Source organism: the organism of the source record quoted next, unplaced genomic scaffold (genome assembly GCF_019419815.1).
Source record: "Pyrus x bretschneideri cultivar Hongxiangsu unplaced genomic scaffold, Pyrus_bretschneideri_v1 Contig47, whole genome shotgun sequence".
In the NCBI taxonomy this organism is placed as follows: Eukaryota; Viridiplantae; Streptophyta; class Magnoliopsida; order Rosales; family Rosaceae; genus Pyrus; species Pyrus x bretschneideri.
Window position 1 is genome coordinate 1,342,408 of NW_025999784.1, and position 16,226 is coordinate 1,358,633.

At 37.3% G+C, this 16,226-nt stretch overlaps 2 protein-coding genes across 2 annotated transcripts; one reads left to right on the forward strand and one right to left on the reverse strand.

Annotated features, from left to right (window-relative positions):
• Window positions 1-1,587: 1,587 nt before the first annotated feature.
• Window positions 1,588-2,610, reverse strand: LOC103963627 (protein YIPF5 homolog). Its single transcript, XM_009376462.3, has one exon. The coding sequence runs from the start codon at window positions 2,608-2,610 to the stop codon at window positions 1,840-1,842; it is 771 nt and encodes a 256-aa protein (XP_009374737.1). The 3' UTR covers window positions 1,588-1,839.
• Window positions 2,604-6,587, forward strand: LOC103963626 (CAAX prenyl protease 2). Its single transcript, XM_009376461.3, has 9 exons — window positions 2,604-3,199; window positions 3,472-3,531; window positions 3,715-3,927; window positions 4,152-4,263; window positions 4,772-4,843; window positions 5,034-5,096; window positions 5,294-5,371; window positions 6,092-6,251; window positions 6,422-6,587. The coding sequence occupies exons 1-8, from the start codon at window positions 2,996-2,998 to the stop codon at window positions 6,223-6,225; spliced, it is 936 nt and encodes a 311-aa protein (XP_009374736.1). The 5' UTR covers window positions 2,604-2,995; the 3' UTR covers window positions 6,226-6,251; window positions 6,422-6,587.
• The last annotated feature ends 9,639 nt before the right edge of the window (window positions 6,588-16,226 follow it).

A 16,226-nucleotide genomic window follows, 5' to 3' on the forward strand; every position in this document is an offset into this window, starting at 1 on the left:
AGACTTTCATTATATCGTCAAATAAACGAGTCTAGACTCTCGATGCATTTAGGTGGATTCTCAAAATACTAGTACCCGAGATCCATATTATAACCCCAATTGGCAAGGAAAAAGGAAATTGTACTCACTACCAACTCAAATACAAATGATCTTCCAAATTCTAAATCACGATATGATATGTACACACACTTGCCACATCATACGATACAAAACTAATCCATTTTCCACAAGAAAATACCAAAGAATCCGATTTCATCACACGCAATGCGGTATCTAAAGTCAACATCTTTGTAAGTGGATGAGCAGTTAATAATTTAATAAAAGAAAGATGGAAGCTAATTTGAATCTAGAAAAGCTAACAATCCAGTGTCGAAAAGGAACTGTTGATTCAATATCTACCAAAACCACCAAAGTTTGAGTAGTAGTCCTAACTACCTCAACTGAGCACAAGACGTTGCACACTTAGGACACGCTACTTTTAAACCTTAAGTTAGTTAACAACCAAAAACAATAGCTCTCCGGAGTCTTAACAATGCGACAAAACCAATCTACGGAGTTTGGATACCAATCACCTAATAAGTGTCGTAACGTCTATTGTTATCTAGCTCTAAGGGCTCGTTTAATGCGTTATATCCATTCCAATCCAATCCTAGACAGCAAACGAGGCCTGAACATTGAGCATATAAACCAGGGCCACATTTTCCATCATTAAGGATAAATTCATCACGTTCAATCCTTTAAGCTAAAATTGTAGAAGCGATGCAAATACCATAAGCAGATCCCTATTTCCTTCTACACATAAGAACAGTATGTTCACTATCTTCAGTAATTTTTCTCCTCTCATCTTGCAAATTCAATGAAAGTTTCAAATTTCTTAGTTTCAGCTATAAGGTTTCTCTTCACCTACCGCACATTCTAATAAATCTATAGCGACTACAAGATATTTTAAGCAGATAAAACTACGTCAAAGTGTCCAACAACCTAACCAAAAAGAAATGTAAGAAACTAATGATCCTTCATTTTATGACTCGGCCACAGCCCCTAGCCAAAATCTACAGATTTACAGTAATTAATGGGAAGGCCCACTACAACTTCCTATTTCGCAAAGTTTAAGACCATCATAAAGATGAATTACCCATATCCTATGGACTACAGGCTTTGTTAGCCTAAATCAGCAAAAAAAAAATCATTTGAAGCTTTCACTTTTGCACCTAACCAGTTAAAATGAGCCCTACATGACTATTTCCAAACACCAAGAACACGGCGCTTTCTTTTATTATTTGATGCACGTGGCCTTGTGTGTCCAGTCTGTGCATAGCCAACCATCACAGTGTGAACTTGATTATCGTCTCAATTTCATGCTTCAGAGTGAACCCCAGATACAAACCTTTTAAGTCCCTATTTTGTTTCAACATTTAGTCAAGCACATCTTATGCTACAAAGTGGCTAGATGACAGAGCAACTGTTATATCTTAGCTTATCTAAGCGGGGAGTACATGAGCAGAATGAATCACTTAATTCAAGAGCTTATAGGAGAATAAAATCAAAAAAACAACAGCAACAATGCAATGTAATTGAGACGATACATGACGACAAATCCATTTCTAAATCCATTTCTAACAAGTAATACTCATGAGGTAAAACATTTTTCCAAGGAATCGTGACCGAAAATGATAAATTCATTTCGTCGTGATATCTCCATTTTCTACATGTCCCAACATACATTCATGATACTTCCAATTCACAACTAAATCACAGCTAAAGAGATGTTTTAACCCATTCACTATTAACCAACCAACAAAAATTTGCAATGCCCAAATTCTTTGACACCAAATTCCACTAAAATATCACAAGAAGCGAAAACAGAGTGTAAATCAAGAAACAAGCATACGCTATCAAGCCGCGATGCTCATCGCCACCGTCAGCAAGCGCAACCATGAGCCCTGTGCAAACCCTAGTAGCCCACAAGACGAAGACGGCAGCCACGGCGATCCTGAAGGTGCCGCCTTGGGGGACGAAGAGAGAGGCAGCCGATAAGATCACCACGGGCAGCATACAATACCCCACCACGGACGTACATCTGTGCAGGTCGAGATTGCCGTTACGCCCGGCGAGCATGTTGAAGACGATGTAGAGGAAGATTGATGAAACGACGATCCACCCGAGTATGACACCGAACTGAATTTTTCCGGCGAGGAGTTGGAAGAGGCAGAGTGACATGTAGAGGAGGATAGGCCCGGAGAGGTCCGAGTCCTTGTGGACCGCCGGGTTGGACCGGAACGGGTTGAGAATGGACTTGGTTTTTCGCCAGATTTGGTCAGGGTGGATACCGAGCTCGTCGAGGAGGGGCTCCTCGTCCTCGAAAGAGGCGGAGCCGCCAGGGACGGAGGAGGATCCGATCGGGCCGCCGAAGAGGGAGGAGGAGGAGGAGGACGAGGCGGCGGCGGAACCGATGTCGAAGGACATGAAGGGGATGGAGGAGGTTGAGGTGCGCGGGGGCTGAAACGGCGCCGTTGCGACGCGTCGTTGCTGGATGTTGTTGGCTCCGACAGCGCTTGGGTTGCCGCCGGAGGGGAATACCACAGGGGGGACGGCGAAATCCTTCGTCATTGTTCGATCGGGAGAGCTCGGATGGCGGATTTGGGGAATTCGGGGGCGAGATCGATTAGGGTTTGCAGAAATTGGGGGATCGAGAGAGGGAGAGGAAGAGGAAGAGGGAGGAGTGTGTGTGGGAGTATTCCAGCGAGGTGGGGAGATTAGTTAAACACAGAAAGCGGTTGTATTTTGGAGGGGGAATAAGGGCTTTTCCGTCTTTTCAGAGTTGAGCTACTGTGCTTTGCCGCCCGGTATTGGCTAGGTGACGTTCTTATGATGGTTAAATTACAGTTTGCCCCTTCTATTATCCAAGTCAACATAAAAGCCCAGAAAAAACCGTCGAAATTCAATACCAACGACCGCTACAGTGAGCGGATAATCTCCGTCTCTCAACTGAAAAATGGACGACGGCGGCGTTTCGAAAGCAGTGGCAGTGGTGGCCTGCGCTGCCACGGCGCTGTTCTACGTAGCCATTCTCTACGCCCCGACTCTGATCCTCCGTCTCCCTCCTCCTCCTTCCTTCAAGAACTTCATGATCCGACGGTTCTTATGCGCCGCCATTTCATCCGTCGTCTCAATCGCCGTCTCCGCCCTCCTCCTCCCTGTAAGTCCTCTTTAACTTCCCAGTTTCAATTGACCCAGTACAGATCTTCAGCTTCTTTGATTATCGCTTTGAACAATGTCAGCTCTGTAACTAAGCAGAAAATTTAGCATATTAGGAAATTTGACTGTTTTAGTATAATAGGAAGTAGATGAAATTACTGTTCAAGGAAGAAAATAGATTAAATTTCTGTTACTGGGTAATGCTTAAATGTTGAACAATTGAAATTTTGTTATTTTTTATCTCACTTTGTTAACATTGTTGAATAATGCCAGATGAAAAGCAGGGAGGTATCATCTCTGTTAAGTGTATACGGAATCCGAACGGACCATATTGTGAGTATATTATGCTAAGATACAATCTTGATATTGTTGGGTTCCTATTTGTTTTTGATAAAGCCCTCCTAGTGATTACCTAAAAGAAGCAGCTGTTTTTCGCTACGTATCGTGTGTAGACTGGAAAACGGTGAATGCTTCCTAAAATTGGCATGCTGAATCGGGATTTTATGTGTGAAACAGTGGCAAGCCATGGTCTTTCCTCTGTCGTTGACTGCTCTCATGTATGCTGGATCCTTGGTCCTTAAGGTGCTAATGCTAGTGAGTTCATTGAGGGAGGATATGAATTATGGTGGAGGCTTTTCGTTCGTATATATCAAAAATGTCTCACAAGAGGCTGTTGCCTGCACGCGCTCAGTAGCTTCCAATGTCTTGGTTTGGCGTAATTATGTTGTGGTAAGTTTCGTTGTAATTTTGGTGCTGAATTAAATTATTCCTTTTTTATGTAAACCCTATAACGAATATATTTCATGTTAACTTTTCCTGGTTCGCAAGTGGAATCTTCGTGTGATGAAGATATAGATTGAGTGTCCTACTTTTATCAATATGTATCTTTGGCTTCAGTTGGTTTAAATAGTATTTTTTGTGGCGTCAATTCATTGGCAGTAATTTTTCAACAGGCTCCTATTACCGAAGAGTTGGTGTTTAGAGCATGTATGATCCCATTACTTCTCTGCGGAGGATTCCAAAAATCCACAGTCATCTTTCTCTGCCCCATTTTCTTCAGTTTGGGTAAGTTAAGCAAATGTCATATTAGATGTCTGTCATGACCATTAATCTGGTTATTTACTAAGAACCTGGTTTTTGTGTATTAATAGTTGATGGCTTTGCTGACTGATAACTTCTACATTTGCAATGCTGTTAAATAGCAAAGCATCGTTCTCACTGTTTGTGTCTGTGTTTACTGGTAATTCATGCTTGTGTATATGTTAAAATATGATTTAACCATATCTTATATATTCTCCGTTTTCAAGCCCAGAGACCCTTGATGATTGACCCTCAACGTAAAACTACAAAAGTTTGTCTTCTGGTTACTTTTACTCTCTGAAATTCCAAATTTGTTAGTGCAGCAAAATCCCTTCGATATATTCCTTTGTGTGGCCGATATTTTTTTTGTCTGCTCTACATAAGTAATCGCTATGACATTTCATTTGAAAATAGTATAGTTTTCTTTTGTAGGTCACATTTGTTGACTAAACTTGGAGAAAATTTAATCTTATTGTGCAAGGTTAATTTGCAGCACATTTAAATCATCTAATGGAGGTCTACAGCAGGCAAAACTATAACTTGATCAAAGCCTTCAAGGTTATAGGTATGCTCAACTTTTCCCTCCTTGCATGGGGAGGACAGAGAGATTCAGCCTAGAAAATCGGTACCGATAGGCTGTTGCATCATGGAATCCCTCTCCCGTTTCTTTAGTACACTCAATCTGCGGTATTTTTATCTGTGAAAATGTACAATTGTCAACATGATAATCAATTAATTGAATGTGCGTTTGACAGGTCTCCAGCTTGGCTATACCGTCGTCTTTGGCTCATATGCATCTTTTCTGTTCATTCAAACTGGTAGGTGATAGTTAACACCATTCTGTATAATTGTTATTGTGTCTCTTGTCCTTCACAGTAGGCTTTTGTGTTACATTGATTATAATATGGTACTTAATGAGGTATGCAGTGTGCATATGGAGAGCTTTTTCATTTCCTTCTCTTTCCATGAGATACTTTTGTATGTTGTTGATACAAGTCATATTTATTCGATGCAGGACATTTTCTTGCTCCTTTAGTTGCTCACGCGTTCTGCAACTTTATGGGATTGCCTGTGCTAGTTTCACGAGGGAAAGGTATGCGAGTACAGTTTCCTAGCAACCCAATGAGTACCTAATTACCAAAAAAGATAAAAACTGCATACCTGAGAAATAATAGAATGTAGTTTTAGAAAGTAACCTGCTTGCGATTTATCAATATCAAAGATGTTGATCATACTCCAGAAACTTCTGCAATGTGTTATTAGCAATTCTAAAACCATTCTATGTGTACTATTGTTTTTCTTCGTTTTACCATCATGAAATTATCTCATGAAACTTGGGTATCTGCACTGCGCGTAAAGAATGAAGAGCGAATTTTCCATTGTTTAATCTTTTACTTAGCTGCACGAAAATCATGTGTGTAAAAGGAGATGGGAAGACACCCAAGCGATTGTAAAGAACAAGAATAAAATGAGCCATTCAGATGAAAAGAAGAAATAGGAAAGTTGCAACTATATTTTGGGGCATGGAGTCCTGATCACTGTAGAACACAACATAAACCTAGGTGCCCCTTTGAAATCACACACAAGGCGGGCATGGATGCTACAGAGTCTGTTCTGTTCACACAGTAGCAAACTTAAGCCAAATATTCTCCTTGTGACTAACCAGAACATCTTTCAGTACGAAGTGAAAATGTATCACTTAAAAGACCTCCAAAATTCTAATGCTGTGTTGTCTCCTTATGGCTGTGTGTTTTTTACTGTGTTGTGTTAGTTACATTCCTGGATCTCATCTTTATATTCGTTAATTTCCCAGGGTTAATAGCCGTGGCGTCTGTAGCTGGAATTGTGGGTTTCCTGTGCTTACTTTTTCCAATGACGCACCCAGATTTGTATAATGATAGGACAGATAATTGCAGATGTTGGCAAGGATATTGTTCTGGAAACTAAGCCTCTGAAATCTTCGGAAGAAATAGGTTTGTTCAATTCTAACTCCTTTTGTAGCATTATTTGGCGTCACATTACATTGCTTCTTCAGCTAAAAGGAAATATAGAAAACAGCTGGGCGTGACCAGGAGAAAGATAGATAGCTAAGAAATACCGCTCGTCTGTAAAATACTAAAATACAATTCTTGATTGGTTTCAGGATTGTGACGATTCATTTCTTAACAACTGCTCGTATGATCTGATGCGAAAGTAGCAGAGGATTTTTAGTTTTCTATTTGTATATTCTTCCTCCTTTATTATTATGCTGATTTCATGAACACAAATGTGGTGAAATTCATTGAAATCGTGCTCCCTTTTTTCGCTTACTCTCGAACAAAATTATGAACTTTTTAATGTACTACAAACCCACAGTTGGGATGCTATCACTCTCATTGGTGAGAGTGGGACCCACAGTTGGGATGCTATCACTCTCATTGGTGAGAGTGGGACCCACAGTTGGGTCCTATAAACATCAATGGCTGTGATAGGTTTATCCGTCCACAACTGATGTTAGCATATTCTATGCAGAGTAAGATCTGAAGTAGTCTCTTGAGAATAACTTGGTCCGCTGAAATTGGGCTCTGGATCGAAATTGGTTCGTCTAAATGCAGGCCCACAATCTTATCCACAGTCCAAGACGAATTTATGAAGAAAAAAAATCCTAAACATCTACCAAAACCGAAAGCCCCTTAATGAGAAAACTACGGCCCATCACTGTTGCTAGAACATCAACAAAAACAAAAATGGAGTTTTAACGAAAAGCCCCCAGTACTGTTCACTTTAACGAAAAACCACATTTTTGTATTAAAAAAGTCAATCTTGGTACTATTCATTTTACCCTTTATTTTGTCCTTATCATTAAAACTCAAAGTTTTCAAGCTCTTTTCATTAGTTTTCCTAAAACAAAAAAAGTTTCCCTTTGTCTTGTGTACTAGACCTTCTTTTACACTGAATGAACAAAATAGAGTTGGAATTTATATGAAGTCAGAATTAATAAATTAACATGCACAAATTCTTTTGTTTGGACTCATAAGCATAGAAAGAGTTTTTGTGTGGAAAAAAAAAAATAAAAACTTGAAATTTGGAACCTTCAATTCTCAAATTAAAATGTTCCATGTCAATAAGTGTTAATTACAAACTTCCATGAGTGAGAGTTTAATTAGAAAATATACAAAAAGAAAAAAAAACTCACTTATGAGTGGCCGCCAACACCACCACCCACCATCATCATTACCATCACGACTGCTGCCACCACCACATGGCGTTGTGGCCCCTGTTGCTAGCACCGCTACCACCCATTGTCATCACCATTGCTGTCACCACCCCCGCCACAGCTCCCCCCCCCCCCCAAAACCGCCATCGTCACCACCACTATTAGCACATTCATAACTACTATCTTTCATTTGTATATTAATAGCTCTATATACACATTAAATTTCGTATGCGAATTCCATTTTTTTTTTAGGTTAACCAAATAAGAAAATTCACAAATTCAAAAAAATAAAATTTTGTTGTTTTATCCAAATAAGAAAATTCACAAATCCTAAAAAATAAAATTCTGTCATTTTGGAATTCCTTAATAATCTTAAATTTCCTCATCCAAACACAGTGTTAGAACATTTCATAATTATATTGTTAATTTTCCTAAACCTCATTCGAATCTCTCTTCTTAGTTGATATTAGATTACTCAAAATATCGTTGTAATAAAAACATTTGTAATTCCTGTACAGACATGAGCATAGTCACATTAATTAGAAATTGTGCTCATATATTGATTGTGAAGAAAATGTTCAAACCCCCTCCATACATTTTAGATTTGCCTAACGTAGGATATTGATTGTATCATAAAAAGTTATTCTTTTCCCTTGGGAAAATAACTCTTGCATCCCCGCCTTATACACCAATCGTGTCGATCTTACACGTCACATGAAAGTTTTGCAATCAAATTGTGAATTCTCTTAATAGAGATATAAATTCTCACATCCAGTTCCATGCACTAGTTGTCTATGCCTGACATAGCAAGTAAACATGTATGGCGAATGCGTGAGCATACAAAATCGGTATATGAAATCGGTGTAACCAAGTTTTCTCCCTACCGAGCTAAGAAGTACGGCATGGCACTGATTGTTGATCAAGGAATGTTCAATTAACAATGTTGAACCAAATCAATCTGTTAAGTACTTTAGGTGTCTAATCGTTTGGGCCACATAAACGCCCTCCAACACTTCAAACGTCTAGATACTGTTATGATGACTAGAATCTTAAGGATACTACTCTGCAAATGAAGGTCAATGCTGATGCAAAGAAAATAATAGCTAGGCAAAATATGGCATCATAGCAAAGAGAAAACCCATACAAATGTTAGGGTTTATTCAAATACCCTATAAGGCTATATCCCTATTTTTCCATATCTAATGGATTTAGGTTTGGGTTTTATCCATTAGAAGGACCGTTTCTTGGTAGGAAAACATTTTTATATCATGTATGTCATTGTAACGGTATTTTAAATTAATAATGTACTGTTATGTGGAAAAGCTCATGATTTTGAACTTGTTTGAAAGTGATTAAAATAACCAAAAGTGTTTTAAGATCATCAAAAACGTTTCTATCAGTGTTTGTCATAAAAAGTTAAAAATTATTATGAGAAAAGCACATTCTCTTCATTTCAAGTATTTTTCCAAAAAAACATACTTGCATTTATTATTTAAATGTTGACGTGCTTATAATAAAAGCACTTATGAGTAGAAGTGTTATTTAATGAAATAACCAAATAGGTACATACAAGCTTTGTGTTATTGATTTGAAATACCAGAACAATAGCATATGGTATCAGTAAGCCTTTATTTTCAGTTCATGAAGAAAGAGTAACTTATATAAAATGAATTCACCGTCACGTGACATTCTGATTTAGTAATGTAATCTTATGTCAAGAGTAATTTACACATGACACAGCATCATTATACCAAAATGTTAAAATTCAGTGAACTCATTTCGTATAAAGTCATTTTCACCATAATGGATTTCAATCATGATGCCTTGGTGCTATTTTCAACCTTCAAATTGATTTTCCTGAGTTGGTGATGTGGGTGGTAAGGTGTGTCAAAGTGTCATAACCATAGGATCGAGAGGGAGGGAGAGTAGGGACTGGGGAGGGTTTGTTAGACACATTCGAGTTCTGATTAGACATTCTTTATTTTGTTTTGATAGATTTCATTTCATTTGTGTGTGATGGTCAAACCAAGGGGATACGCCAAAAGATTAATGTCATGTCCATGAGTACCATGACTTTGATATAATTTGATATCGTGTGGGTTACCACTTGTATTTTCAAACTTCATAAACCCCCACATTGACTTTGTTTGCTGAATCTTTTGACGACGTTGGTTCTGATTAGATCCTCCCCCCATCAAACTCTCTTTTTAGCCTTATGGAATCCGAATGAAAAGGCTTTTTTAATTAAAATATAATTTTTATGACTAATTATATATTACATCCTAAAAGATTGAAATTGTATCAATTTGTGCTATTGGTTGGATCGATTCTATCATTCAATTGATGCCATAATGAGCTTGAGACCCTTACTAAGCTAACGTATATGCCATATTTGTACTTCATTGACAAAAAAAAAAAAGAAAAAAAAAAGCTTATTATTTTAATGGAGGAATAGACTTTCAAAGAGACATATGTGTAAGTTAATACAATCTCAAAACACCAAGGTTTTATTTGAGAAAACTGGAACCTAGTGACTTATTTTGAAAATCACTTCAAACCTAGATGGTGTATAATCTAGTTAGCCCTTTTTTTTTTTTTATCATCCATTTTGTTATCTTACACTTCTTCTGTCAATCTCTTAATAAACCTTTGATTTTATTCAGTGCAATGACTACAAAAAGAATACGAGGGTGTAAATGGTGAACAAAGAGTCCTGAAAGTACCCTTCATGCTGGTGTAGGGAGAGTGGTTCAAGAATGATATTAAGTGGTCTTTAGACCTAAGTTTGTTGATATGAGGGGGTGTAGTGTATGAAGACTTATATGGATTTTTGTTGAGTTTTTTTTAAGTGGTAAGACTTTCACAAATTTAGTAAATTTTTACTTACTATTATAATCTCTGTAAAATTCTATAGATATTTAATGATATACTTTTGTGCAAAAGAAATCAGAAATAATATACTTTTGCAGAATTATAGAGAATGCAATACTAGATTTTTTTTTTTTTTAAATTATGTGGATTGTCATGGACTTTTTAAGGACTAAGTAATTAATAAAATGTTATTATTTTTAAGTTTTTATTTTTGAAATGGTGACCATGACCAGACCATGACAAACTGGTCTTATAAGGTGGTGGTGGCAATAATAGTGGTGGAAGTGTCATGTGCTGAATATCGGCAAAATGGTGGTAGCATGGTTGACGTCTTTGGTGGCGGCAATAATAGGGTTGGGGTGGTGGAGGAGTTGGGATGGGGGCATTGATGATGGGATGGTGATGATGGTGGCAAAAGTGGCAATCATGGAGATGATGGTGTTGGTGATGGTCATAGCGATTAAGGGTGGCAATGATAGTCATGATGGTGACGGTAAGGAGGCGAAGATGACAACGGCAGTGGTGGTAGTGGTGGTGGAGGAAGGGTAGATGAGATGGTCATGGTAAGGTGGTGGTGGAAACATTGTGGCGAGAGTGATGATAATGATAGTCATTGCATTATGATGACTGGTAGAGTATATGATCAAATAATTGAGAAAAATAAAATCCATCTTCTTTTTAATGAAGAAATCTTAGGCAGGGGAGATTGTATTTGTTATGACAAAAAATTTACTATAAAAGCACTCCAACTCTATCAAAATTCATAACCTTTTAAACCCTTTAAAATAAATGAAATTATGAATACACCTAATTTTTTTTCTGAACTCACAAAAGTCAATACCATAAGATTTTTATATGCTTTTAAAAATCAATAAAAAGTTATTTTTATTTTCTTTGTCGATAAAGCATAAGATTTTATTGAATGAGAAAATGCCCATTAAAAGTTACATCTAACAAGCTCAATAAAAATTGGGGTAGACAAAAACCCATTCAACAAAAGATAAAACAATAAAAAAAAAATTTATAATCTATATCCCGCAAAGGCAAAATGCAACTACCACCACCACCATTACCACCTCGTCAATAGTCACAAGGGTAGATGCCCTAAGAAAACCAACTCTTCATTGAATTTGATGAAGGGTATCACAACACAAAATTTGCCAACACACAACAAGCAATTATTCCCAACCAAAATTCGCCACTAAAACAACCACACTCAAGAAGAGCCACCAGATATGAACCGCCATCACATGCCACTGCAAGGAGAACAAAAAAAAGGAAGGGGATCGACTTATGGGGCATCTAAAACACCCTCGCTTTGAGCCAAGCCTTAGCACGCTTGGCCCCGATTTTCCAACATGTCACTTGGGTCGGAGTGGACAATGGGTTGAGATCTGGCATCCAATACAGGTGTGTCATTTCTAGCTTTAGAAAAGCTTGTAGGAAGAATGAGATGTGTGAAGGAGGACCTAATGGAGAAGATGGTGGAAGATGGGTGTTTTGAAAGAGGATTGCAGAATAGAGACCAAATTTTCTTAAGACAAAATACGGTGATAGACACCGGGGAATCGGCAAACAATGATGGAGATATGACCAAAAAAGCCGAGAAAACATGGTTGAACTTCTAGGAAGGAAAAGAAGAAGAAGAAAAAAAGCAAGAAATAAAGGGGGCTTGCAACCGACTCCCACCAAAGGAAGGAGTTGGTAGCAAGAGGGGCCATGTACGAGAGAGAAAGCAGGAGTGGCAAGGTCTTCTAGGTACTGTTTGGTATGCAGACAAGACGGGATGGAACAGAGGTTGAGTGTTATGTTTGGTACGTGCAGGACGGAACGTTACAGTTGTTCCATTATGTGTTTGGTACGCGCTGGACGGAATGGAACCAAAAAATTAAATGAGTAACTTAACATGTTCTGTCTGTTGTTTGGTACAATGTTTATGCATGGGACGGGACGAGACAAGCGTTTATTTCCTTTTTTTTTTTTTTTGAACTTGTTCATATTTTGAACACATATATGCTTATCTATGACATATTTTGATTTATTTTTTACACTAGCACATGGCTGAAGATATATTATGCCATGAATTCTATCTTTTATAACAATACGATGCTTAGCTTCAATATGGTTGAAGCTTATCGGATCAATGATGTGAAGAGGCAACATTCAAACAATATGATAGTATAAGTGTAAAATTATGAGTCTCTATTTTCCAAAAGTAGGCTTACCATACATGTCTACATCTCAGTAATCTTCAAACAATAAAAAACAATTACAACAATCATTTAGGTAAAATGTCATCAAACTGTCATCAAACAATGAATTGGTACTGTACCAGAATAAGAATGGAAACATATCTATCAAAGTTTATTCACATTAACTTATGCCATTATCCATTATGATTGTTATAAAACAAAAACTAAATCCAACATCTATTAATTATACATCAGTAAGACATTTGAAATTAATGTCCCACTCAATCAGTAGACATTTGAAACTAAATCCAACATCCAATAATTATGTTGCAATTTTAGCTAATAAATGTCCCACTCAATCAGCAGACATTTGAAATTAAACTCCATGGTGTGATCCTGCTACATTTCTGTGTCAAACCCTGAACTCGAAATCTCAAATTGGAACTACAGCAGCATCCGAATATCACCAGTGGGGTCTTACATTTGTTTGCTCCATTCTTCACTTCTAATTCAAAAATCTCAAATTGGCATGTTAAATCTATGCACTCGAACTCCCAATTACACAAATCTTAACAAAGCCCAGTAATTAACAAATCAAATTTGATAATTAACAAAACCCAGTAATTAACACAACCCATTAATTAACAAATCAGCAACAAAAGATAAAAAAGAAAACCCCAATTAATTAAAACCTAGAAAACTTTCAACCGAAACGCAAAACAATGAAACAAAAGCTGAGATTCATCAAGCTATCAATCGCATACCTGGGTCAATCTGCAGCACGACAGTGGTGGCTCTATGTTGTTGCGTGCTGGCTAGGTGTAGTCGACGGCTACAGGAGAGGATGAGGAGGAAGCCCACGGGAAGAAAAAGGCAGCGACATAATGAATGTAGGGTTTGTTTTAAGATTTGGATGGTGTAAATATTGAAAAAGATAAGGGGTAGTTTTGTCTTAAAATGATATAAATTTGTGTTCCACGGATGTGGAACAAGTCGTTCCAGGGGGGAAAGGTGTTACAAAAAATCTGGCAAAACGCGTCACGTGGAATAAAGCGTTCTACCCGTTTTAGGCGCACCAAACGTGGGACGTTCCGTCCCGTCCCACGTACCAAACGGTACCCTAGAGAATGCAAGAGAGAAGAAGGGTTTGCAAACAAGTTTCTATAATTTTTTATTGAACCTTAAAAAATTTATATAGAATACACTTGAATTTGAAGGTCAAGTAAAATCCATTAAACTCCATATACAATACACCCTTAGTTTCTTTGCTGGATATTAGCCCATCTATTGTACTAAAAAATTACATCCCTTTTTTTAATATGAATCATTTATGAAACAAACATAATGTATTCATTTTAATAGAGACTTACATGAAATAGGAACGGGAATATGGCAAAGCTTCAAACCTATCACGTGTCACCACATGTTTTAACTTTCACACATAATATTAGTAACACATGATTGTTTTTGAAAACTATCACCTTACCAGTCCACCGTTTATGCTAGTTATTCTCCAATTTTGTGTTGTTTCTTAGTACGTGGTGTGAGGTTTAAGTTGTATCGTTACGTACGTTACATGTGCTTCATGTTGCCTACCTTCTCTACAAAGAATCTACCTTTCGGTTAGAATACATCTCTTTACGCATTATGTTATATGAACTCGAAATCTCAAATTGGAACTACAGCAGCATCCGAATATCACCAGTGGGGTCTTACATTTGTTTGCTCCATTCTTCACTTCTAATTCAGAAATCTCAAATTGGCATGTTAAATCTATGCACTCGAACTCCCAATTGCACAAATCTTAACAAAGCCCAGCAATTAACAAATCAAATTTGATAATTAACAAAACCCAGTAATTAACACAACCCATTAATTAACAAATTAGCAACAAAAGATCAAAAAGAAAACCCCAATTAATTAAAACCTAGAAAACTTTCAACTGAAACGCAAAACAATGAAACAAAAACTAAGATTCATCAAGCTATCAATCGCATACCTGGGTCAATCTGCAACACGATAGTGGTGGCTCTATGCTATTGCGTGCTGGCTAGGTGTAGTCGACGGCTAGGGGAGAGGATGAGGAGGAAGCCCACGGGAAGAGAAAGGCAGCGACATAATGAATGTAGGGTTTGTTTTAAGATTTGGATGGTGTAAATATTGAAAAAGATAAGGGGTAGTTTTGTCTTAAAATGATATAAATTTGTGTTCCATGGATGTGGAACAAGTCGTTCAGGGGGGAGAGGTGGTACAAAAAATCTGGCAAAATGCGTCCCGTGGAATAGAGCGTTCCACCTGTTTTAGGCGCACCAAACGTGGGACGGAACGCCTCGCCTCATTGCGTTCCGTCCCGTCCCACGTACCAAACTGGTACCCTAGAGAATGCAAGAGAGAAGAAAGGTTTGCAAATAAGTTTCTATAATTTTTTATTGAACCTTGAAAAGTTTATATAGAATACACTTGAATTTGAAGGTCAAGTAAAATCCATTAAACTCCATATACAATACACCCTTAGTTTCTTTGCTGGATATTAGCCCATCTATTGTACTAAAAAATTACATCCCTTTTTTTAATACGAATCATTTATGAAACAAACATAATGTATTCATTTTAATAGAGACTTACATGAAATAGGAACGGGAATATGGCAAAGCTTCAAATCTATCACGTGTCACCACATGTTTTAACTTTCACACATAATATTAGTAACACATGATTGTTTTTGAAAACTATCACCTTACCGTCCACCGTTTATGCAAGTTATTCTCCAATTTTTTGTTGTTTCTTAGTACGTGGTGTGAGGTTTAAGTTGTATCATTACGTACGTTACATGTGCTTCATGTTGCCTACTCTACAAAGAATCTACCTTTCGGTTAGAATACATCTCTTTACGCATTATGTTATCATTACGTGATGCAAACAAAAGTTAATATATCTTTGTTGACAGAACAAATTTTCTCTATTTTTTGGCTGTCTAAATTATAATTTCTAGTCAAAACCAGTTCGCCAGTTAAGATCTTGGTTTTGTACACATTTGGGTTACTTTTTTTTTTTTTTTTTTTTAACCAAGGATACAATACCAAGGCACAGAGGCCGGCCAAGAACAAAGAAAGCCGCAAAGGCTAACGTAGCAAAGGAACTAACGACAGAGCAAGGGCACGGGATTACAATAGACGCTGCCACATAAGGCGAACACGTCATCCACATTCGGATTACTTTGCCATGTGATTTACTATATCGCACAACTTATTCTGGAATTTAGCATTTACCAAATCTATGTCTACCATTTTCAGGTGCTTCTTTAAAAGGGTGAGTGAATACTAAAGTGATATGCAAAACAGAGGCTTGCTCTGTTAAATGTGCATTAGGCTAGGTTAACGTGTTTCATACTAGATAGAAATGGAAAACTTGGGACTACAAATTTGATTTTCATTTTTCTTTTTGATGGAAAATAAAACTGAAAATTTGATATTGACAAAGCGAGAGACATCATAATTTTCATTACTAAATTGGATTATGGGATTAGATTGCATTGATATAATGAATAGGAAAATAACTTCCGAAACAAATTCACCACCTCCCTAATATCTTGTTTCTTGTAAGTCACTCTTCTTTAATAAATATGCTTGTATGAATTGGTGCACGAACACTAGTTCCAATTTGGATATTGAGAGAGAGAGAGAGAGAGA